Source organism: Myotis nattereri (assembly GCF_964212035.1).
Source record: "Myotis nattereri genome assembly, chromosome: 13".
NCBI lineage: Eukaryota > Metazoa > Chordata > Mammalia > Chiroptera > Vespertilionidae > Myotis > Myotis nattereri.
In genome coordinates, this window is record NC_138088.1 from 43,971,282 (window position 1) to 43,996,395 (window position 25,114).

A 25,114-nucleotide genomic window follows, 5' to 3' on the forward strand; every position below is an offset into this window, starting at 1 on the left:
TCAGTGCGCAGGCGCGGGCGCGAAGCCTCTGGTTCTTAAAGACGCAGGAGGGCACTGACCTACTTCTATTGGGGTTCTTCTCAGAGGTGGGTTCATGGCGACGGCCTGACACAGGCTCGGTTCTGCGAAGACCACACTTCACGGCGCTCAGCTAACCCCTGTGTCTTGCATCATTTTCCTCTACCCCCAGCTTGGCGCTAACCCCTTGGAAAGATCCGATCATTCGTTCCTTCATTCCGCAGACACCTACGGAGCTCGCCGCGCGCTGGGTGCTGGGCTCTCGGGCCACTGTGAGCTCACAGCACAGTGGCGGAGACAAAGTACACACACAGTCCCCATACAGAGTGCAGAGAAGGGGCTGATGGCATCCTCTCTGGGGGAGAGGCAGTGACCGTGATGGTTCTGTGTTTTGAGTTGGATGTTAAAGGATGAGAAGGAGTTAGCCAGAGTGAGTACTGAAGGAGGGAGGAGAACGCCCCAGGCAAAAGGAACAGAGTACAAATGTAGGGAAGGGTGAAAGGCGGGAGCGGGGGGAGGGGTAGGAATGGGGAGCGAGCGTGAATTGTGAGTGAGAAGTGAGATCCCTTGGGCCTCAACATAAACTTGAGTTCCTTGGGGAAGCCTTCCCTTCGCCCTAGGCGGGCCTGGATCCCCTCGCTGTGTGTCCTCAGAGCTCCCTGCAGCCCTGTCAGAATGCACTTGACATTATGTAGAGAGATCTGTCCCAAGGTGGGAGGTATAAATGTGGAATAAGCATCTCAGTCTCATTCGGATTACTAAGGCTTGGTATTGTCCATCTTCCACTTGAGTTTCATATTTGACGCCTCCGGTGGTAGCTCAACTTGTAGCTCTAAGGGCTCTTACAGCCCATGTTCTTTTTATTCCGGGAGTGTTGAGATTGGGGTTAAGGGCAGGCATTTTCTTAGGGGGTTTCCTGTGATAACGATTGGGAGTCATAAGCAGCTTCCGTGGATCCTGTGATCACTTGGGGGACCTGGGACTGTCCTTCCAGCTGGGGCCTTTAGTCTCCTGACACTTTACTCTTTGCCGCACACCTCACACCATGATATCTGCTAGCAAGTCAGTAGCCACAGTTTCCTCTCTCCACAGTCCAGACTCTGGGGTCTGTGGCCCAGGCAAGATCCACTTTCCATATCTGTATCTCTCAAACTTGAAGGGCAGTTCTTGCTACACACTTTCTCTCCATACCACACCTACAATAGGAATTAAAATTTAATAGGCCTGTGATAAATATTTATGGGTAAATGAAATAGGGCCCTGCTCTCATGGAGTGTACATTCTAGTTGAGGAAACAGGCCATAATAAATTCAATACATTCACAGGAACTCAGTTTGTGATAAGTAATAGGAACGGAAGAAATTGATAAAAAGTAGCCACCACAGGAGGGGCTACTTTAGTGGAGGAATAAGCAGTGATCCAGGTGAGTAATGACAGGGGCTTCGGCTAGGGGACAGCAGTGGAGATAGAGAGGCGGTACACCTTTGGTGGTTGATTAAAAGGGGGTAAGAGGGAGAGGGAGGGAGAGGAAGAAATGAAGAATTCTCAACTAGATGAGCAACCAGGTGGATGGTGTCATTTACTGAAATGGGGAAGACTTGGAAGGCATGAATCAAAGTTCCATTTTGAACATGTTAAGTTTGAACATTTCAGGTCCACATGAATATGTCAAATAGATAATTCTGGAGCTATGAACTCAGGAGTCCTCTGCATATAAATGAAGCCATGGGGTTTACTGTGATTTGGAGAAGAGGCTCAAGTCTGAGCTGTGTGGCCCAATGTTTAGAATTCCAGTTGAGAAGGATGAGTCTGCAGGGGAGGGGTCAGAAGGGTCATCCAGAAATGTAAGAGAAAAACCAGGAAGTATAAAATACTGGAAGGCAGGAAAGGATGGTGTTTTGAGATGGAGCAGCTGACAACATTCAGAGTCTGACCAATGGCTAGAAAAAAATCAGAATGCCAACCTGTTTTTTTCTGGTTCCCATTGGTGTGCTCTGGTTCTGGGGCACTTCCTACTTCACTAGAAATGCTCAGCTCAGACTTCATCTTCCCTTAAACATGGATTTACCCTAAAATATAGAAAATGTTTCCAAACCTAACCCAGTTAGATACACACACACACACACCATGCTCATTCATCCAGTCACACAATTATTGTGTGCCTATTATTTGCCAGGCCTTGAGGATAAGATAGTGAGATGGGGGGAACCTAGTCCAGGCACTCAAGGAGCCCTCAAGAGTTTACAGTGCATCAAGGAAGACAATCACCCAAATATATAGTTATAAACTGAGAGGTGCCATGAAGGAAAAGTATAGGGCACCATGAGAGCCTGTCAGTGTCACCTTGTTTAAATTATGCATGATACACAGCATCCATCTTTCACACACAAATCTCTACTGTGCCACAAGGCCACCCTGAACAGACTTGGGGGACTGAGTCTAGTCTCAATCCTATAAATGTGCCTGTTTCCTCTTCTCTACAATGGAAGGCTGAAAGGTAGACTGGATCACAGGTTCTTAATTTAGGGCCCGTGGATGGGCTTCAGGGATACACAAATGAATGGGAAAATGTGCATTGTTTTTCCTTCTGGACAGTAAACCCATAGCTTTCATCAGATCCTTCAGAGGTGTTGTGACCCAAAGAAACCCAAGGACCTAAGGATTAGATAATTGTGTGATGTGAGCCAGGACAGATGACAAAATGATGCACTTTGGAACTATTTGTTTCTTGGATACCATACCCTTCCCTTGACCTTGTCAGTGTGTAGAGTAATAGAATAGAAGGCTTGATCCCTCTTCTATGGATGGTTAAGCTTAGTAACTATATGAAGGTACCTTAGAGAAAGAATGGGAGGAATCTACCATTGGTGGCTACTCTCCTGGAACAAAACAAAAAAAAAGGTTCCCACCCCACAAAGGAAGTCTCTTACCCTAGTGTCACCTGCCCTGGGTCCACTCCATCAGATCCATTCTTGGCTGGAGTATAGACACCAATGTATGTGCATATTGGAGGCAAGGTTGGGATGTTTACACAATGCAATTTTCATTCAAAACTAAAGGGAATGCTCCCCCTCAAAAGAAAGCACTTTGAGATTAACTGATGTCTGTGAATTAGAAATTCTTGATTCAACTTGTAATAATGTCTAGACAAAAGACAGTTGGTTTGGCACAGTCTTTTGGACATTAATATCCTGTCTCTTCCTTGTCTCCTCTAAGAGGAGAGATTCCCATGGGTGCTCTCTGAGGTCAGGGAGGTTTCCAACCCTTCCAGAACCTGTGCCTTGATCTCCTGTCAATGGTTGGCCAGACTATGGGAAAGAGAGGCACTTTCTTTGGGATCTAAAAGGTTTCAGGTACATGAGTTAGAGGTATGTGTGGGGTAGGAGGGACAAAAAGGCAGAGACAGAAGCCTGTGCATAGCCATTGTGTTTTATTGGATCTGGTGTATTTCTTATTTTACAAAATATACAGAGGAGCCAAAAATGCGAAGCAGTCAACAGTGTTCTGATGGGAAAGGGAGCTTCCCAGGGGCCCTTCCCCTCAGATCCTAGCTAATGGGACAAGCAGGTATATTAAGGGGTGGCAGCATGGCAGGGGTGCTGTTGATGATATGGGACCTGGTTCCTGTGATTCCTGACTTCTAGGTGTGTTCAGGGGCATCTCTGGGTAGTGTTAATAGAGCAAGAGGCGACACTAGATAGGAATTGGGGGGGCTATCTGGAGGGTTGAACTAAAGCCTGGGTAGATCAAAGATTCTAATGAATGCCCCCCACATTGGGTGTAGATGCTATGCCTGCCTCCCTCCTTCCCTTTTCTTCCAATGCATCCACTGGGTGGTCCCTAACTCACTCCATACTGGTAGGCTGAACCTTTGGCAGGAATCAGCCGGGACATCTCCCAGCCATATTCTTCTGCTGCCACCATACAAACAGGAAGGAAGGAGAGAGAAAAATTCTAGGGATGAGCCAGACTTCACGATCCCAGGATCTCTTGGCATACTGAACATGGTATGGAAAATTTCTGGGGTGTTTCTAAGGAGCCAAGGTCTTCTAAAGAGCCTGGAAACTCATATTCTGGTGGCAGACCTGTGGAGCTCAGAGTCAGCCTTAGCTCTCACCATCTCTAGGCCTTTCTGCTTTACACTCCAGCTACTTCCTAGAACTTAACCACCTCCTGAAGCCTGAGAGTTCTCCCTTGTCCCTCTCCTAGGGAGCTCTCTGAGGCCCTGGTCTGAAAGGCCAATCAGTGCCAAGGATAGAGCAACCTGTCTGAGAAGGGAGTCTTAAGGAAAATGTTTACGATATCAGGGATGGGGGAAGCACCATAACAGGAGAAATTTTGTCTAGTGTTGCGGTTTCTAGAGTGGGGTTGGAGGTGGAGAACCACTTAATTCCTTCAGCAGGGGCAACCTCAGCACGGTCAGGGAGGGAGTGGGAGCTGTTGGGAATTGGGAATACCAGCTGATACACTCTGCCCACTCCCTGGCTCCTTCGGCTCCAATGATCTGAACCACTGAATTCCCAGGCTTTTGGATTCCTACAGGCCCTAGGGCAGGTCTAGGGTGAGGAGAGAGCTAGGAAGAGAAAGATGAGGTCCAACTGGACTAGGGCTAGAGGATGCCCCCCCCTCCCCCCCAGGACAACTGACCCCCTCTCCTGGTGAGCTAGATGACATTGTCAAAGAGCTGCATGGACCTCATGATGTTCTCATCCTGTATCCATGGTGTGAGAGAGGCAGGTTGGAGAAAGAAAGAAAAAGAGCTTGTCAGAGGCAGGGAGAGACACTGAGTCATAAATGAGGACATTCAGAAACACAGAGAGGCAACGAGGAAGGAGACACCCAGAGAGACCAGAGGTGAAGAATGGCAGGCCTCCCCCAGTTGTGAAGGAACAGGATTGGGAGTGGGGGTGAGTTCAGGAGCTTTCTCCTATATTATTGAGTTAGGCCCTGAGTCCAGACCAGGGAAATGTGGAGGGTGGGGACCTGTACCTTTTGACAAGATTCAATGAATTCCTCAATGGTCACCACGCCATCCTTATTCCTGTCCATCTTCTGCAAAAAGGTAATTGGGAGGGAGAACAGGATGGATGGCAGGAGAGAGGCAGGCAGGATTCAGGCAAGTTCCCTACTGGGACCTCACCTTCTCTTCACTCCAGGACCCTCCAGCCTACCCAGTCCCAAGCACCTGGAAGAAGCTCTCCACATGTTCCCTTGGGGCCTCCTCTCGGAGTGCAGGATACGTATACTTGCCCATCATGTCATAGATGGACTTCATGATATCAAGCATTTCCTGTTAGACCAAGAAAAGAAAAAAAGGATCTCTCTTCAGAGCCTCTAGCCTCCAAACCAGGAGACGGAGGCCCCAGGCAGGCATCACCCTGCTGGTGATGCCTATGTGGGTCACATTTCCTTCCTGTGGGCCTTTTACACCTCCCCTCCAGCTCTTCGGTTGCCGTGCACACCTCCTTGGTGATGCAGCCGTCCTTGTTGAGGTCATACAGGTTGAAGGCCCAGTTCAGCCTGTCATCTATGGTTCCCCGAAGAATCACTGACAAACCAGCCACAAAGTCCTGGGATGGAGGCAGGGGGAAACATGTCTTTAGATCCTTTTACCCAACCTCCTCTCTGGGTTTGGCCCATACATTCTGGCCCTGAAGCCCTAGGCCTCCCTGGCCCACCTCCTCCAGCTTACCTCAAAATTGACTGAGCCATCATGGTTGGTGTCAAAGGCATTGAAGAGAAAAGTGGCATATGTGCTAGAGTCTGCAGAATACGTGGGGATCAGTAAGCGGGACTTCCAGACAGGGGTGGGGGAAGCACCATAACAGGAAGCAGAGGGCTTCCTATCTCTATGGGATTCCCCAAACACCTCTTATCATTGGCACTCCCAGCCCCTCCAGAACCCTCTCCCCCACTCAGCCTAGAGATGAACAGCTGCTTCCTTGCAGGCCTGTCCCCTCACCTCCTTGAGGAAAGAACTGGGAGTAAATCTGCTTGAAGTTCTCCTCACTGACAATTCCGCTGGGACATTCCTGGGGAGGGGGGAGACCAAACTGAAGGCAGAGACAAACCCCCTTCTACTTACTCTTCTTCCAGACCCCGCTCTCCTCCATGCCCAGAGATCCCCAGGCAAGGACAAAATCTTCATGTCTCCCAGAGGCTCAGCATGCAGCTTTTCTAATGGGAGGCAAGACTTCTCCCAGGACATAAATAAAATAAAATATAAGCACAGAACTAACCTGACAGTCTGGTCTGCCCATCTCAAACAGACCAGAACTCCGGCTAGAAGTTCGGCCTGGGAGGGGAGGAGGAGGGGGTTCTCCTTGCGCCTCCCCTTCCCTCTCACACCCCAAAGCCAGGCCACCTTTCCGAGAAGTCCTGGATAGGCCCCGCCCCTCCTGTCCCACCCCTCACCCAGTTTGGCTGGCCTTGCACTCACGTTCTTGAAGCCTCGGTACAGGACCTGCAATTCTTTGCGAGTGAACTTGGTTTGCTCTTGCAGCTGCTCCAGACCCTCGGGCCGGTGACACACAGTGGACAGTTCAAAGTCATCCTCCACGCTGTCTGCGAGGGTTAGGGGGGGACGAGGGGAGGGAGAGCCGAGCCTCAGGCCCGGTCCCCACAACCCTTCTTCAAAATCACGGACCCATACATCCCCCTTATCTCCAACTCCAGAGACCAGCCTGCCAGTTCACTGGACCCCACGCCAAGGACATGAAGGCAAGGAGAAAGACACTGGTCAGCTTCGAGGTCTATCAGCCCAAGGCCAGTGCCTGGTCCCAGAGCCAGGGATCCGACCCGTCTCAGGCCCCTGGGCCCTTGGTTCCTGGTTGGAGGGAAAAGCCCCAAGCCCATCTTCATCCCAGAAGGGGTTGGAGTAGTAAAGACAGGTTCAAGCTCTGGGACTTCCCACACCAACTGAGATCTGTCCAGTCCCAGGCTTGCCTTTTTCCAGATCCTTCCTTCCTACCAAACCCCGCCTACCCCAGCCATGCCTGAGCCATGCCCCGCCCAGCTCCAGCCAAGCCCCATCCAGACCCCACCCCTGCCTCCGCCCTAGGTAAATCTTAGCCAGAGCCCCACCCTCGGCCCCATCTCAGTACCCTCCCCAGCCCCCAACATCCAGTCCCCAGGCAAATACCCCCACCCCGTGCTCCCGAAGCCCCCCGCCCCCGCCCCCACCAGGAGAGTAAGTCACCTGGGTCCAGCGGGCGGGGTCTGTGGGGGCGTAGGGAGGCTGGGGCAGCTAATGCTGAAGGGAGCGAACTGTCACCGAGAAAGCTGAAGACCCGGCCAACTGCAAACACACACCTCACTCCTCACACTCACTGCAAATCTCACAGACCTGCGTGTTACAGTGCGCACACCCCAGCCCCGCACGCAAAAGCACACATGACGAACGGGCACAGACTCACGAAATGGACCCCACGCACACGTGCCAGTCCTTTTTCCAAATCGATCCCCACGTGGGATCAGGAATCAAACAAACACTCTCAAATCACCACAAGACGGGCCTTTAGAGCTTGCAGAATGCAGCACGATCCTAGGCCCTGGACAAGGCCCCACTGAAGAAACAGGCCTAAGACAAAGGGAACCAGGCTGCCACTGGAAAACCCAAGCATCCTGGCATCTGCGGAAGGAGCACTCCATTCGCATGGGCGACAGACATCTTGACAACCAACGCATGCCCAGGGACGCGACAGGAGGCCCGAGTCGCAGACAACCCAGCTAAGCCAGGCACAGACCTGCACAGCCGCTGCCACTTTAGCCACAGCGCTCGGCTCACGCCTCAGCCCCACACACCGGCCACGCCCACAAACAGGCCCCGCCCACAAACAGGCACCTCCCACCGACACTCAGGCCACGCCCCCAAGCTGGCCACACCCACAACCAGTTTCTTCTGAAAGAGGTAGCAACGCTTGCTGCTCACTCCTGTGCCAGCCAGCGCCCACCCTACCGACACTTGGAGACACACACACACACACACACACACACCCGCTCCCCACACACCGTCCCATTCCACACTGGACACACACACACACACACACCCTCTCCCCATACACCGTCCCATCCCACACTGGACACACACACACACACACACACACACCCTCTCCCCACACACCGTCCCATCCCACACTGGACACACACACACACACACACACACCCGCTCCCCACACACCGTCCCATCCCACACTGGACACACACACACACACACACACACACACACACCCGCTCCCCACACACCGGTCCCATCCCACACAACAGACCCCGCCCCGGAAGTACAGGAGCAGCACTTGCTTTCACTGACTGAGGGCAGGGCTTGGGGCCCGCAGCATGGCAGCAGCTGGAGGAACCGCTGCTTCAGCGCTTTTTTAGTAGGCCCTGGAGGGTGGCCTGGGAAGAGAGAAGACCCCAGGAAGGCACATTAACCCCCACTGCCCCTCCGTTCCCTTTCCCACCATCAAAAATTAACCCCGGTCGGGGGCGGGTGTTGGGGGAGAATTAAGAGGAGATGGCGAGGGTAGCTGGGGCTGGCTTAGAGGAGCCGAGTGGGTTTCAGAGGCATGGAAAACTCACTGAGGCCGCTCGGGCACCTTGCATAATGGGATGCAGTCGAGGACTGCGAGGCAGCCGGGGGAAAGTAGCACTGGCTTCAGTGTCCGCTGACCCAGTGCCCTTGCCTCCAGTGTTATGGCTGAACCTCTGAGGGTGATGCCCAACCCAAGGATTGCCTGGGTAGGAACTCCTCTCTCACACACACATTCAGACAGGCATGTATAGTGACACATAGAATGATAAATCACGGAGTAATGGATGCCATACAGTGACAACCTGATACACAGTAACTCACACCCGATGGCCTAATTAAGCAGGCTTCAAAACACACACACACACACACACACACACACACACACACACACACTGACCTAAAATTTCTTAATACAAACACAAACAAATGTGACCTAGGAAAACATATACATGAGGACCTCTACAGGCCATCTTACTACACACAGCATGATCAAACCACACAAAACACACAATGACCTGGGACATCATGACACAATGTGTTAACGACAGACACACTAAGACCTTATAATATTATACCACATATCAAGGTCACAATGTCCCATATCCATTATCATATTGTGATTTATGTGCCCATGGCACCCAGATACCTAAGACTGCACCTCACCCACAGAATCCCTGTCTGTCCTGGATATGCCCACCTTTCTGTTCTACAGCTCCTCATTCCAAGGCACCAAATCTTCCTACCAGTGGCACGGCGTTTCTCATCAGCTGACTCATCCACCCGGAAAGCATCCCTGCCCAGTCCTTTCTAGTATGGCTAACTCTTTGAAGGGGAAATGATAGCAAACTTGGAGGCAATAACAGAACTTAAGGTGAGTATTTTGGTGTAAGGTGGGGCTATCTAGAGCCCACTGATCACCATTCGTCTCCCTTCCTCTCATTTACACGCATGTCCTACAGCTCTAATTGCATCCTCAGGCGACCCTCCACATTCATGTGTGCCTGTCTGCCAACTGCACCCACCTCCAGACGCCAGGGCCAGAGTCCACAGGTCCTGGTGCAGACACCGAGGACCCCAACGTCCTTTGGTTGTCGGTTACTTGGGCATCCCAGCTCCCACACGGGCCCTGCCCTCCCAAGTCAGTCCCCATTTTCAGGAGGTAAGTGCTCGAAGTCATGGCCTTCTCCTCCTCCAATATGTCCTCTCTCCCTCCTCCGCAGCAGGAGCTATGGAGAGGTGGGAGGGAGGGAGTGGGTCGGGTGGGGGATCGATGGCAGCCTGGCCCCTGGCCCAGGACTCCATTAGCCTGGACTTTGGTTTCCCGAAGCCGGATTGCACCTGGGGACTTTGGTGGTAGAGTTGCCACCAGGCAGGGGAGGTGGGGATGGGGGCAGGGAATCCCGCTCTCTTCCAACCACCACCTCTTAGCACATCCTCCTTACCTGCTCCCAGGACTCAATCTCCTCCCTCTAGGCTCCTCTGAAGGTAGAAAGAGAAAGGGGCTGCCTTCAGCCTAAGGGATGCTGGGTTCCCTAGATGACCCCTCTTCCCACTAAATAGTCTAAAGGGGGTGGCAAGTTAGAGCCCAACTGATTTCATCTTTTTAAAACTGGATGAACCCTAGTTCATCTAGGATCAATTCCTGTTCCCCACCCCATCCCAATAAATGCAGCAGAGGATGGAGTTTTGGGCTCTTACTGAACACTAGAGCAGGCAATGCATGGACCTTCCTTTTCTCCCTAGCTCCTTCCACATCTCCCCTGCAGTCCTCCTATCATGGTTCTTGCTTGTTTTCCCATTCCTGGTGGAATTGGGGAACAGCCATGCTATGAAGCTGCACAGCTCTTGCTGTAAAGAGGAGGCAGAGGCCAAAACACTCTGGTGGAGGCAGAATATGTCCCCTCCCTACCTCCATTATCACTCTCCCCACTTGACTTTGGGGTGGAGTGGAAAATTGACCTCCCACTCCCAGTGTCTGCACCCTGGAGACCATTCTGCCATTGGATCCTGAAAGGATATGGGGCTTAGGAAGCAGGGTCCCAGTCTGACCCACCCCTCACCCTCCTGCCAGAGCTGACCTGTGAATGTTTCATTCACAGTGTTCCTTCTCTTGTCCCTCCAGAGCCCATCCCCATCCTAAGTCTTGGGTATAGAACTGTTAAATATTATCAGGAAACTCTGGGAACAGCCACACCCACAATCTGATACCTAAAGAGGCTCAGCACATACCCTGTCCTCTCAGGCACAGTCACATCTACCATCTGACAAAGCCACATACTCTGTCACTTTGACACATTAAATCACATCCCTGTCACAATACACAGGCTTACATAGTCACACTTTTGTCCTTTCTCATCACACACATGAACACACACAATCATATCCCCTGTATCTGTCACCCACTGAGTCCACAAACACTCTGTTACCTATACCTGCAAGGATAGAGGTGTGGGAATCACACATCTTCAGAGCCGTTGTGGACCCCTGACCCCAAAAGGGACTCCCCAGAAGTCTAGTGTCAGGATTCCCGGAACCTCCTTCTTCTACCCCAGATACCCCTGCTTATCTCTAGCCCTCTCCTCCTATCTCCCAGACTTCCCTCATCTCCAAACTCCAGTCCTCCTGCACTGCACCCCTTAGCATTTCTCAAACACCTGTCCACTGGTCTTTTCTCTTCACCTCCCAGTCCTCCAGATTCCCTCCTTACCTCCCCTAGATGCCCCACCACAGAGTTCCCGTCTGTACCTCTCCCAGATGTCCTGTTCCCCAAGCATCCCTCCTCACCTCCCGGAGATGCCCTATCCCATCACTAATCTGCTCACTCCTCCTCCCAGTCACAAAAGTCAGAGTAGCCCCTCCCCAATGCTACAGGCGCTGTCCCTCCAGCCAGTAGCCCAGAGCTGCCCAGGCCCCTGGGTTACCTTCCAAGGAGACAGGCTCAAAGAGGCCAAACTGCTCCAGGACCTTGACAAACAGAGCGAGGACCACAAGCACGGCGACCATCTCCAGCCCTTCCAGGTTCATGGTGGGCCTGGGGCATGGTCCCCAGGCTGAGACTCAGCAGGCCTGCCAGCCCTACTCACACCACCTCCCCCTCAGGCTCCCCATGGAGAGTAGGACTGCCGGCAGCCTCCCTCCCCTTCTTCTTCCCTGGATCTCCTCCCTCTCCCCACCTCCCTCACCCCGCCCCTGCCCCACTGGCCTCTCAGCCACAGCTTCTTCCTCTTCACAGGCCACTTCAGCCTCTAGATTGGCATCTTCTTGGGAGCTTTTGGTGTGAAGGATATGGGCCAGGCCAGGCCAGAGGAGGGATACAGTGACCTAACTCTGTCCCCAGGACAGCTTCCCCCAGACACCCTGTGGCTACTCTGTGCCAAAGGGAGGGGGTAGAAAGAGGAGCTGTCTTTAGGGAGAAGGCAGGGAAGGGCAGTGTGAGAAATTATGAGTAAGTAATAGATGTATGGGTCAGAATATGTTATGGGTGTCTGGGTGTTTTCTGGTGTGTATATTCCTGTGTTTGTCTGTATGGAGAATATGTGTCTGTGTGCTTACACCTGATTGTGCACCTATCTATTAGGTGTGTGTCTTGTGTCTAGGGGTATGTGACCTGGGTGTCTGTGGTGTGTGTGAGAGAATGTATTGAAATATTTCTGAGTGTGTATGGGTGTAAGTGTCTGTGTTTTAGTAGACTTACGGGCTGTGGGTCTGAGGACTGGTAATATGGATGTGTCCTATAATTAGGAGTACAGGTCTCTGGTGGTTGTGTAATTGTATCTGCATGGAACTGTATGAGAATATAAGAGGGAAGAAAGCAGTGACCTCTCCCGCCCAGAGGACACTACCAGCATCGATTGCGGTTGCCATGGAGACAGTGGGGGTTGGGGCAAAGCGTTCTCTTCCCACTGGCCACAGACAGGAAAATTGAGGCCCAGGGAGGGAGAATTAGGTCCAATAGCCTGGGCAGGAAAAAAGTCTGCAAGGATAGAGACCTTAGCCTTATCAGGACCTTTTTGGGAGGAGACTTATTGCATCTGCCTTTGGGACCAAGAGACTCAGTTTCTTGGGAGAGTACGAGGGACTGTGTTCTTCCCTTCCTCCTGACTGGGGCTCCCTAAGCCCTGCCTGCTCCTAGGGAACCATTACTGAGCAGATGGAGAAGCCCAGGGTAGAAGAGAAATCTGAACCCGCCCAGGGCACCACCCCCACTGCACCCCTGGAACATTCCTGGAACTCCTCCCCCATCTTCCCAGCTCCTTCGGGGTCAGTGGTGGTGGTGAGTGTAGGGGTGGGGAGAGGCCTGCAGAGCCAGAGGACTAGGGCTGCTGAGTTACTGCACAGCTGAGTAACACTGAGCACTCACTGTGTGCCTGACAGAGTTCTATGTGCTTACACACACTATCATGCTGAGTTTTCACAATAAACCTGTGACAGCAGTAGAATTATCCCCACATTACAGGTGGTGAAGTTAAGGCATAAGAAGGTGAGATCAGTATCAGAGCCTCAATTTTACACCAGTCTGACTGTGAGCCTGCTGCACTCTAAACCACCACACTACACTGGCTCCCTTAGACAGCTTGCCCACCGAGGAGGCCCAGCTTAGGATGATGGACCCCAGAGGAAGCCCTCTTTCGGGGTCCAGCTCTGGAATGAGTGTGTGACTGAGCCCCATTTGTGGGGTGGGAGTTGGGTGGGAGCTGGTCCCACCACTCCATTTGATCACTGATCTGTAGTTCTACAGCCCACCACTGGGGGTCAGGCCATATCTTACCCCTTTAGCCTTCCCCGCAGCCCAACATCCCAGGAAGGTGTTGAAAGGAGGGAAGGAGGGTAGCACCCCAGGCTTGATCCTCTGCTTTCCCTCCTCTCCTCCCCCAAGAAGAAGTCAACTCAGGGACTGCTTTCAGGTTCTCACACTTTAGAGATTACAGATTAACAGGTGAAACCAGCAAACATCTTCCTGTCACAGTCCAAATTCCACATCTGGCATTTAATACCCTCCCCTTACCCTCCTCAGCAGATCTCTTTTTCTTTCAGCCATTTGGCCTCCTCACCGTCTCCCAAATACACCAAACTCGGTGCTCTCTCTGTGCCTTTGCTCCTACTATTCCCTCTGCCTGGAATGCCCTCCCTCCTGCTCTCCTTCGGTCCTACAGTTCTTACCTAACTTTTGGAGACATCTTACATTCCCTTCCCTTCAAAGCCTCCAGCCCTCAGCGGACTCTCAGATACCTGAATTTCTACTGAACTCAATGTTGGGCCCTCAAAACTCAGCACCTAATTCTGGAATATATTAGTGGGAACAATAAAAGGAGGCAGTCTAGCATACTAGGTAATTGTTAGGTTTGATCGAACAATTGAATCAATACCCCTCCCTGGGGAACTGGCTTTTCAGGCCATTTCACTATGGACACTCCCTTTGCTTAGACCACTTCACTTGCTGCAACCACATTCCATTATCTCCCCTCCGGGTATGCACAAAGAAGTCTCGGGCCAGAAAAAAGCCCGCCAAAAGTCCTTTAAAAGCCGCTGACGCCTGTCACTGGGTGCTAGAGCCATCAGGCTCAGCCACCTGGTGTGCGGATGAGTGAATAAATTCGTGATCCCTCACCCTTGGGGCCTCTGCATTCCTCCTTTGGCGACCTAACAGTAATAGCATGGGCCAACGTGCCAGACTGGGTTCAAATCCCAGCTTTGCCACTTAATTTAATTTGCAATTAAATGAGCAAGTTCTTAACCTTTGTGTGCCTCAGTTTCCCATCTCATGTTTGCTGGTTGGAGTAAATGAATTAAAAATGGAAAGCTGATAGAATAACTCCTGGCACAGAGTAAGTGCTTAAGTGTTTGTGACCATCATTTATTTATTTATTCCTCACCCGAGGGTATTTTTCCACTGATTTTTAAAATATACTTTTATTGATTTCCGAGAGGGAGAGAGTGATAGAAACATCAATGATGAGAGGGACTCATTGACTGGCTGCCTCTTGCCCATCCCCTACTGGGGATCAAGCCCACAACCGGGGCATGTGCCCTTGACCAGAATCGAACCTGGGATGCTTCAGTCTGCAGGCTGATGCTCTATCCACTGAGCAAAACCAGCGAGGGCTACATTAATTTTTAGAGAGAGGGAAAGACAGGGAGAAACATCGATGTGAGAGAAACACATCCATTGGTTGCCTCCGGCATGGGCCCCCGACCAGGACCTGGGCTGGGGAGGAGTCTGCAACTGAGGTACATGCCCTGGATGGAATTGAAACCAGGACCCTTTGCTCCACAGGCCGATGCTCTATACACTGCACCAAACTGACTAAGGCTGTGACTGTTATTAATAACATGCCACTCCCCCCTTATATTTCTATAGCTCTTAACAATGCACAAACTGTTTCCACATTGTTCTCTCAGTGGCTTCTCATGACAACCCCATGAGGTAGGCAGAGTGATTAGTGTTGTGCCCTTTTTATTGATGAATTAAACAAGGCCAGAAGAGATAAAAGGACTTGCTCAAAGTCACCTAGTTAAATGATGCAGATTTGAACCCAGATATTACTGGATCAAACCTGCTTCCTCAACTAAATTCCAAGTTCCTATTGGGTGAGGATGTTAAAAAAAATTGTATAGACAAATTGAATGCCAGGCTCTGAGTCGGTGCCTGTGAAACAAAGATGAACTCTGGCTCCCACTAGACAGGGAGAGACAGCTCACTGAGAGAACTACAAGCCATTTATTCATTCAGAAACTATTTGTTGCCCTAACCGGTTTGGCTCAGTGAATAGAGCGTCAGCCTGCGGACTCAAGGGTCCCAGGTTCGATTCCGGTCAAGGGCATGTACCTTGGTTGAGGGCACATCCCCAGTAGGGAGTGTGCAAGAGGCAGCTGATTGATGTTTCTCTCTCATCGATGTTTCTAACTCTCTATCCCTCTCCCTTCTTCTCTGTAAAAAATAAATAAATAAAATATATTTTTAAAAAAATATTTGTTGCATGCCTACTACATGGTAGGAACTGTTCTAGGCAAACCATGAAATGAGCTATAGTAAAAACTTTCTAAGTGGGAGGCCAGGCAAAACTTGGAGAAGTTATTTTTTGAGCTGACTCTTAAAGGATGGCTACAATGTCAAAGGACCACCATAACAAAGGGATCATTTATTGAGCACATTTTGTGTCCTGGATACTTTGCATATATTACCTCACTTAGTCCTCATAATAAACCTGATAGATAAGGTCTATTATTCCCGTGTTTAGTTTATAGCTGGCATGGTTAGAGTGAGTAGTAGTATACCTATTTTGTAGATGAAAGAATTGGGGCTCAGAGAAGTGATTTTCCCAAGATAGCACAGATGATAAGGGATAGATGAAAACTTGAACCAGGCCCTGGACAGTGTTGCTCAGTTGGTTGAGCATTGTCCCATGCACTGAGAGATCACGGGTTCAATTTCCAGTCTGGGCACATGCCCAGGTTGCAGGCTTGATCCCCAGTAGGGGGCTTGCGGGAGGCAACTGATCAGTGTTTCTCCCTCTCCATTCCTCTCTCTCTCTAAAGTCAATGAAACAACAGGAACAAGACAGAGATGCCCACTCTCACCACTCCTGTTCGACATAGTACTGGAAGTATTAGCCATTGCGATTAGACAAGAAGAAGAAATAAAAGGCATCCAAATTGGAAATGAAGAAGTAAAACTGTCCTTATTCACAGATGACATGATATTGTACATAAAAAACCCTAAAGACTCCATCAAAAAACTATTAGACTTAATAAATGAATTCAGCAATGTAGCAGGATACAAAATTAATGCCAAGAAATCTATGGCATTTCTATACACCAATAATGAACTTACAGAAAGAGAGATTGAAAAAGCAATCCCATTTACCATCACACCAAAAAAATTAAGATACCTAGGAATAAACTTAACTAAAGAGGTAAAAGACCTCTACTCAGAAAACTACAGGACGTTGAAAAGAGATAGAGGAAGACATAAACAGATGGAAGAACATACCATGTTCTTGGATTGGTAGAATCAACATCATTAAAATGTCCATACTACCCAAAGCAATCTATAGATTCAATGCACTCCCCATTAAAATACCAATGACGTATTTCACAGACCTAGAACAAACTCTCCAAAAATTCATCTGGAATAAAAAAATACCCCAAGTAGCTGCAGTGATCCTGAGAAAGAAGAACAAAGTAGGTGGGATCTCAATACCAGATATCAAGCTGTATTACAAAGCCACTGTTCTCAAAACTTCCTGGTACTGGCACAAGAACAGACATATAGATCAATGGAATAGAATAGAGAACCCAGAAATCAACCCGAACCAATATGCTCAATTAATATTTGACAAATGAGGCAAGAACATACAATGGAGTCAAGACAGTCTCTTCAATAAATGGTGCTGGGGAAATTGGACAGATACATGCAAAAAAATGAAACTAGACCACCAACTTACACCATGCACAAAAATAAACTCAAAATGGATAAAGGACTTAAATGTAAGACGGGAAACCATAAAAATACTAGAGGAATCCAAAGGCAACAAAATCTCAGACATATGCCAAAGCAATTTCTTCACCGATACATCTCCTAGGCAGTGGTCAGCAAACTGCGGCTCGCGAGCCACATGCGGCTCTTTGGCCCCTTCAGTGTGGCTCTTCCACAAAATACCGGCTCTTCCACAAAATACCGACTTCTGCGCATGGGCCACGAAGTTTCAATTGCACTGTACGTGCGCGCCCGCACGTGGTATTTTGTGGAAGAGCCACACTAAAGGGGCCAAAGAGCCGCATGTGGCACACGAGCCGGGGTTTGCCGACCATGGTCCTAGGGCATTGGAAACTAAAGAGAAAATAAAGTCAATGAAACACTTGAACCAGAACAAATGATCTGCCAGCTCCCACAGGCTATCTCTCCAATGCATGTGGATATGGCAAGCAATCCTGGATGACTGTAGCTTTGTCACCCAGGAGCTAAAAGTGATAAAACAAAAGGGTCGGAGTCCATGGAGCCTTGAATGCCAAGCCAGACTATTTGGATTGAAAGAGTTAGTACAGCATCATCTTCCTGACCTCTGACACTGATTCACAGATGGACTGGTTGACAACCTTGCAGCCAATTGCCCTGTCCCTGACCTTCTACTTTCCTCTCTCACTCCCACCCTCAACCTTTAGAGACCCTGACTTAGCCTTGACCCAGCCTTACAGGGACTCAAGGTCCTACATCAATCAGGCCTCTGGTGGGAGGGTCTGTGAGAAGTGAAAGAGTGAGTCGTTTTTCAGGTTCTCCCTTCTCCCTGCCCAGAGATCTCTCAAGTCCATGGGTCCTGTGAGAAACCTGCCCAGATGTGTCCTCCGCTATCACCTCTAGCATCCTCTAGTTCTTTATTCAAAGGAGTGGAGTCTTTTTAAAAAATATGTTTTTATTGATTTTTAATTTTTAATGTTTTTGTTTTGTTTTGTTTTTTTGTTTTTTGTTAATCCTCACCCGAGGATATTTTTCCATTGATTTTTAGAGAGAGTGTTAAGGGAGAGGGAAAGACGGAGTGTGAGAAATATCGAGACACATCGATTGGTTGGGGCCAGGGATTGAGCCTGCAACTCAGGTATGTGCCCTTGACTGGAATCGAACCCAGGACTCCTCAATCTGCAGGCCGATGCTCTCCCCATTGAGCCAAACCGGCTAGGGCTTAGTGATTTTGGAGAGAGAGAAATGGAGAGGGAGAGAGAGAGAGAGAAATATCATTGTGAGAGAGAAACAGATTGGCTGCCTCCTGAACGTCCCCCCGGGGAACAAGCTCAAAACTCAGGCATGTGTCCTAACCCTGAATTGAACCACTGACACCCCAGCGCACAGGACAACACCCAACCACTGAGCCACACCAGCCAGAGCAAAGAAGTGAAGTCTTAATGGAAGTGCTTCAGACAGAGTGAAGGCTCACGGGAAAACTTTCTTGAAGCATTAGGTGGGCCCTCCCTGGCTCTCTCAAATCTCAGCAGAGATACTCCTATCATTTAGTCATTCAGACCTAATGGGGGCACCCACCCTATGTTTCTGTCCCACTTTCTCCATCCTTCCTCCTCCAGTGAAGATCCCAGCCAGTGAAGACCCCAGGCATTCTCTCTCAGTGCCCGGCTCCACTCTATCCCAGCCAGGCCAGAAGACACAGCAGCCAGAAGACACAGCAGCCCCCAGCTGTATCAGGTGATTAATGAACTCCTAGGCCTTTGGGCTATTTTGGGGCCTGGAAGTCATGCCTATGATTGAGAACTGGCCCTGCCAGGCTCTAGCCATCTGTCACCAAAGACAGGCCCAAGCAGTGGGCTTGGGGGACGCATGCTACCCAAGCAACTTCTAAGTATGACTCTGGCTCAGCCCCATCTCCCCTCCTTCTGAGGAGCACAAGGCAAGGAGAGGCCTGCCTGTGCTCCAGGGGCTCAAGTGGATACCATGGAGAGAGCCAGAGAACTACAGGTTCCAGAACGCCCCAGGGTTAGGTTGTTTCGCCTCCCTGGGGCCAGAGGGGAGGGGATGCTGGGTTTGCCAGGCAGCCCTAAGGAAACCCAAGGGCAAGTGTGTACAAATAGCAGTGCCAACATAAGATGTCCATAATCCCCATATCATAAATTCCACAAATCCCACACCAAAGTACAATCTTGAGAAGGCTGCACAACTAATGTAGTGTGACTCAGGAACCCCCAACCCAACTCTAAAGCATAAAACTTACGTACAGGCAGTTCCACTGTCACAGAATCCCAGGGATATGCAACCGCAGGGACACAGCCCCAGCGTTCACAACCTCACTGATGCATGCACAACCCCCTCAGTACGACTCAGAGAGACAAAACAGTGACATGTAATCCTTATGCCACACAAGTTCACCCACCCCGTCATGCATGAGCTCACTAGCCGAGTTCATGTTGGTCCAGTCCTACCTGAGATGTGTTTCCTCTGGACACTCACCCCCGTCATCTTACGATCCCATTAAACTAAACAATCCCGTAAAGGGCTGTGCTTTCCCCCTGCTCTGCTGCAAACTTCTTCCTTTTATCCCTGTGAGGTGTCTTGCCTCCTACACTCACCTGCTTGAAGCCCCCTCCTCTGCCCTCAATGAGAAGCCCTGCCCGCTCCTCTACCATGGGGAGGGACCATGATGCCCCTCTCCTTTCCTCCTTGAGGACCCCTATCTCCTCCACCTCCTCGGTAAGGAACCCTGTCATGGGTACTGCCCTTTAACCCCCCGCCCCCTTTTTTTGGAGCGATCCTGCTCCCTCCACCTGTGAGGGGCCCTTTCCCTCCCCACCCTTGTAAAGCTTCATCCCACTTCGCTCACTTTTTGAGGGGTCCAGCCCCTTCCTCCCTTCCTCATACCTGGCGACAGCGACCCAGTCACCAGCTGGTAGAGGGATCGTGCTGCCTGCCCCAATGGGCTCCTGCACCTGCGGGGGCAACGGCTCATGATTCCGCTGAGAGCACAGTGGCCAAGCTCCGCCCCCAAGGCCCGGGGTGGTTGGGTCTCCGCCTTGTGGGCCCTGCGTGGGCGGCGCGGGAGGGCCGGACCCGCAGGACCAGGACCTCAGACAGCAGAGCCTCATTCCACTCCAGGTCTTCTCCGGACCGCACGAGGGGAACTCGCCCTAGCCCTACCCCAGCATCTAGAGCACTGGACCCCAAAGTTCCTAGAGCCCCCTAGACTGAGGCTGAAGCGGAGGGGGCACGGGGAGGGGGGGAAGGGAGGGGGGCGGGACAGCGCGGACTCTCTTCATAGCCTTCTTTGGGAACATTTTCTGGATTTCTGCTGGGGAAGAGGCGCACCCACGGGTTTCGAAAAAGGAGTTGTGGGTAAATGAACCGTATCTTTTACTGCCCTTCTTCAGCCCTTCCTCTGCTTGTCACACCCTCCTCTTTGCATTTTGGCAGAGATATGAAGGGGTAAGAGGTGAGAGGACACAGTTGTCATGGCAACTTCCCACACTTGCATACTTCCTGGACCAATGGGAGAGAGAGCAGAAGGGAGGAGGAGCTGGCCAGTGTATTGGGCAAAGAAGAGGTGGCAGGGATGTGCCCCTACCGATCTCTCTCCTGGCTCCCAATTCCTTCCTCTCATGGCTGTTTGTTTTGTGTCCCTCTGTCCCAGCAGGTACACAGATTCTCCCATCATACACTGACTGCCAGCCAAATGCATTGGGAGAAGCCCCCCTTTTTATAATATATATATATATACATTTATTAATTTCAGAGAGGCAGGGAATGAGAGAGCTAGAAACATCAATGATGAGAGAGAATCATTGATCAGCTGCCTCCTGCACGCCCCCTCCTGGGGATCGAGCCTGCAACCCTGGCATGTGCCCTGACGGGGAATTGAACAGTGACCGCCTGGTTCATAGGTCCACGCTCAACCACTGAGCCACCCTGGCAGGGGGAGAAGCCCCCTCTTCTCAGTCCGAGTCCTGACCTCTTTCCTGAATTCACTCACATCCGGCTTTACCCAAAGTAAACCCTTTTCTTACCCACTATGCTTTCAAACTGCTGGGACAGAAGGGACATAATTCCACTCCTCTCGACTGGCATCCCGTATTTTTGTTTGAAAATCTTACGTTTACAAGGCAAGAGTCGCCGCCGAACTCCATGCAAATCTTGCCCTTTGATTTGGTAACATCACATACAGAATCAGCTCCGCAAGCATAGCTCCTTCAATACCACACGGGGGCGCCCCAGTCCGGGGAACAATATTTATGGCCATTAGGACGCGATTCCGGAGATCCCAGGCCCAGCGACTGGAGCTCTGGCCTTGGCCAGCCAGGTGCATATTCTCTCATCTTTTCCAGTTCTTCGTTTCCAGCTAGCAAAGGACCGCCATTGATCATTGATTTTTCCCACCCCGCCTCACTGCCAAGCGGCCCTGCCAGGCTGGTAAGACCAGGGGTGTTAGATGCGGGGCGGGGTGACTCTCACTCCCTCCACCCCCCAAAAGTCTTCTCGGTCTGCACAGGGAAGGTACTTTGGGAGGACGCGGCCGCACCTCTCCCCTAAACGTTCTTCAGTACCGTGGACAACGACTCCCCTTCAGGTTCTGCTCAGGCATCTCTGAGTGCCCAGCGCTTTAACACAGGGGGCATTCCAACCCCATTTGTCTTTTGCTATAAAATAAGGCCTCCTTCGCAAGGAGAGATCCTGGTAGTCCTATTTCTCTTTCACAGCCCTGTGTAGAACTTTCTACAGAGAGGATGCTCATGACACAGAACATGATTCTTGATGCTTGCCAACATTTGACCTTTCTCTTTCCCTTGGGAGGCCGGCAGGCAGGAGGTAGTATTCCCCATTTCACAGATGAGAAAAGTGAGGCTCAGAGAGAGGAAAAAGTCACACATACCTGGTATTCACATTTCCATTCCTGCACCTTCTAATAAAAGTGCTTCCCCACCGTCACCCAATCAATCTCTGATTCACACAGCCAAGTGAGGTGGGGACGCTTCCATTATAGGGAGGATCAATTAAAACAGGAAGCAACACTGACTAATGTGGTGCTAATAAGGGCCCTGGGCCCTTACTACGCTCAAGGATCCTGAGATGAGGACAGCACAGAGCAGAAATAGACAGCGGGACCTTTGGATTCCATCCAGATCTGAGGCACATCTGGGGCACATCTGGGGCACATCTGGGGCCTGCCTGAGTGGGCTTCCCTCTTGGGAGTCTGAGATAGGAACTAGGACCTTCGAGGCTTAGTGAGTCGGAAAGACACATTCTAGTCCTCTACCCTGTCCCCAAGTCTTAACCTCATTTCCATCAGGACAGACAAGGATCACAGCCTCCTTTCACCTCCCCAACTTGTTTCACACACCGAGGAGACAGTCTTCCTCCTCATTTTCTGTTAGAGGGTTTGAGCAGGCTGCACAATGAGAGACAGAACACACACGTACATGGAAATGTACACAAGTTGTCACCCACACAAACACATGGATCTGCCTCCCAAACCCAGGAATGTGCACAGGCACAGAGGTACTGGTTTCACATACCCCCCAGTGTGGGAGAGAGAGGGTATGTGGGCAGCAAAGTGGTTTGGGGGAGTTATAAAGGGAGGCCACACGGCACCTCCCAGGCCTAGAGCTTCTTTCTATCTCGGGGTCTAGAGGGAGGCAAGAGAGTGCGTTTCCCTTTGGGTTTGGGTGAAGTTCTGGGAGGGCTGTAGGGTATCGAATGAGCTTCAGTTATAAGAATGATCTCTGAGTACTTTATGGGCGGTGGGGTGGGACCTGACCCAGCACTAACCAAAGCCCAGGGACAGGGGCCAGATGCTGCTCCTAGGAGCCAGGCTGGGTAGCTAGGACACTAGAGTCCCCCCTGGGTCCACCTGGGCTACTTGTGGAAAACCTGGGGAAAACAGCGGTGTGTACTGAAGAGCTCCTTGTGCGCCAGGAAGCTAGAGAAGCACCAGGGTAAGACGTGTCACAGACACTCACAAAGCCCCACTGAAGACACCACCACATGAAAGTGCACAATCAGTATCAAATGCCACTATAGCCCACTTAGTCTCACAATCACAAAACACAACACAACCCACTTTAACAAAGGCTTGCCCCAGGAAGTTCACAACATCTTACAAAGAGACATACCACCATAAAGTGAAGCCCTGACACTAATGGTAGTCACATGCGACTTCATACAGGATCACACACTCAAAGTACAGAGTTGCACACAGAACAGAAACACATGGTCAAAGAACTTCATTAGTACACTCAGGATACTACATAACCTCACTCAAACATCTGACGAGATCATACAATCCCACAGCCACATACAATCATGCTCACCCTGGCTGTCACCAAGCCCAGGGCACATGGCAACCAGCTGTGGGAGGTATATATATATATATATATATATATATATATATATATATATATATATATATATATACATACACACACACACATACATACAGATACACACAAAGAATGACAGGCACTCACGCACCTCCCACCAGAACCCTCCTGCCTTGTCTCCCCACCTGCCCACCGACTCTCCCCACCCCCAGCCATCCCCCCTCCCTCCGCCCCCGTAGGACCCAAGGCTTTGAACCTGTGTCCAGGGGCCCAGAACAGCCAGAAGGTGCCTGGAAATGGGGCAGAGTGTGGGTAAGGGCTTGGCAGGGTCAGAGGCTTAAGGGTTTGGAGGAATGGAATCTACCCTCCCTCCCACGAGCCCCGATCCACCGACTCACCAGTGAGCTGGTCATAGGATCCGTCCAGGTCTCGGGAATCGGACAAACTCTCCTTGCGACCCTGGCCCCGCATGGCCCCCGGCGACCCCCTCCCGTCCCGCCTGGGCTGTGGGAGGGGGCGCCGGGTGGCTGGGATAGGGCGCTCACACGGCGCCCCCTGGCGGCGAAGGGGCTGGGGGCCAGGAGAGTCTGGGGGCCGGGAGGGGTCTGGAGCCCACCCAGGGGTCCTGGGGCAGGAGCGGAAGGGAGGCTTGGGCAGTAGGTGAGCGCAGAGCCTGAGGCAGAGCAGAGCTGAGCGCGGAGCCGGAGCCAGCCGCCTCTTTCCTCCCGCCCCCTCCCCGCGGCTGTCACCACTGCCTCCCCCCTTTGGCGCTGCCGGGATTGGCTCCCCCTACCCCCGCCCCCTCCTCTTTGCAGCTCCGGGAGGCACCCGGTGAAAGGGTGAGCTGCGAAGTGCGGGAGAGAGACTGGCTCTCCAACAACACTACCCCCTAAACCCGAAGCCCTGGGTTTTGGAGGTGGAAGAGAGAGCAGGGCCAGAAAGGCCCCACTGTGAGGAAACTCCGCCCCCAATTCTCAGGCACTTTCCCCTCTAAGCCAGCACAGGTCGGGTAAATCTCCGTCCGAGTCCCCGTTAGTCAGTCCCTGTGTAGCCCCTATTTTTCTCTGTTGCTCTCTTCCTATGTATGGGTCTCGGTGCCTCCCTCCTCCCCCTGCCCCCGCCAGTGCCCACCCTGCTTGAAGGGGGTGGGGGGTGGGGATTCAGAGGGGTCAGTGCCACTAATACAGACTTTTCTCGGGCCAGTGGGCTACAATTCCCTTCTCTCAGAAGTACCCCAACCCTCACTCACTCCAGGCCTTTGGGCCCATTCATTCTCAGGGCGCCTTCTTTCCTGATCTAATGACCCCTGTTGGCCAACTGGGGAGAAAAGGAAAAGTGAAACAGGGCAGCTTCTCAAGACTTTCTTGCTCTTCTGTTTCTTCAACTTGCCTGGCCTTCTCTCTCCTATCACCTGCTCTGTCCTAGATTCCTCGTTTATCCGTAAGATTATTTTGGGGGGAGGAGGTGGCAACGGAGCGTTTGAGGATCCAGGTGAAGATCCACAGTGGGGAATAAATGCTCTTGATGTGAGCCCCACTCCCTCCCCACGAACCCTCCCCATCCCACCCCCCATGAGGATGGAGGGGAGGGCAGTGTCTGGTGGGTCTGGATGGTATAGTGGCAGTGTCCCGGGTAATCCTGCCTGCCCAATGGCTCCTTTGGAGGAGTGACCTGTTTAGACCGAAAGCTTCTGCTAAAATGACCCCAACACGTTCAATTCCTTTCATTGGATTTAATTTCCAAGCATTTGATTCAATT

General features: G+C 51.2%; 1 protein-coding gene across 7 annotated transcripts; it reads right to left on the reverse strand.

Annotated features, from left to right (window-relative positions):
* Window positions 1–3,426: 3,426 nt before the first annotated feature.
* Window positions 3,427–24,088, reverse strand: KCNIP2 (potassium voltage-gated channel interacting protein 2; the record flags this gene model as incomplete). 7 transcript variants are annotated; one of them, XM_081104990.1, is made up of 10 exons in its annotated part: window positions 3,427–4,729; window positions 5,008–5,070; window positions 5,204–5,308; window positions 5,481–5,588; window positions 5,711–5,781; window positions 5,981–6,050; window positions 6,458–6,582; window positions 7,217–7,315; window positions 8,302–8,412; window positions 23,755–24,076. In XM_081104990.1, 10 exons carry the CDS (start codon window positions 23,825–23,827, stop codon window positions 4,682–4,684), a joined length of 873 nt encoding a protein of 290 aa, XP_080961116.1. In that variant the 3' UTR covers window positions 3,427–4,681. The 7 variants fall into 7 exon arrangements, with proteins under 7 accessions (XP_080961116.1, XP_080961118.1, XP_080961112.1 ...); XM_081104986.1 differs by having other exon boundaries at window positions 3,430–4,729; window positions 7,217–7,270; window positions 8,317–8,412; window positions 23,755–24,077; XM_081104987.1 differs by lacking the exon at window positions 7,217–7,315 and having other exon boundaries at window positions 3,430–4,729; window positions 8,317–8,412; window positions 23,755–24,088.
* Between the last annotated feature and the right edge of the window lie 1,026 nt (window positions 24,089–25,114).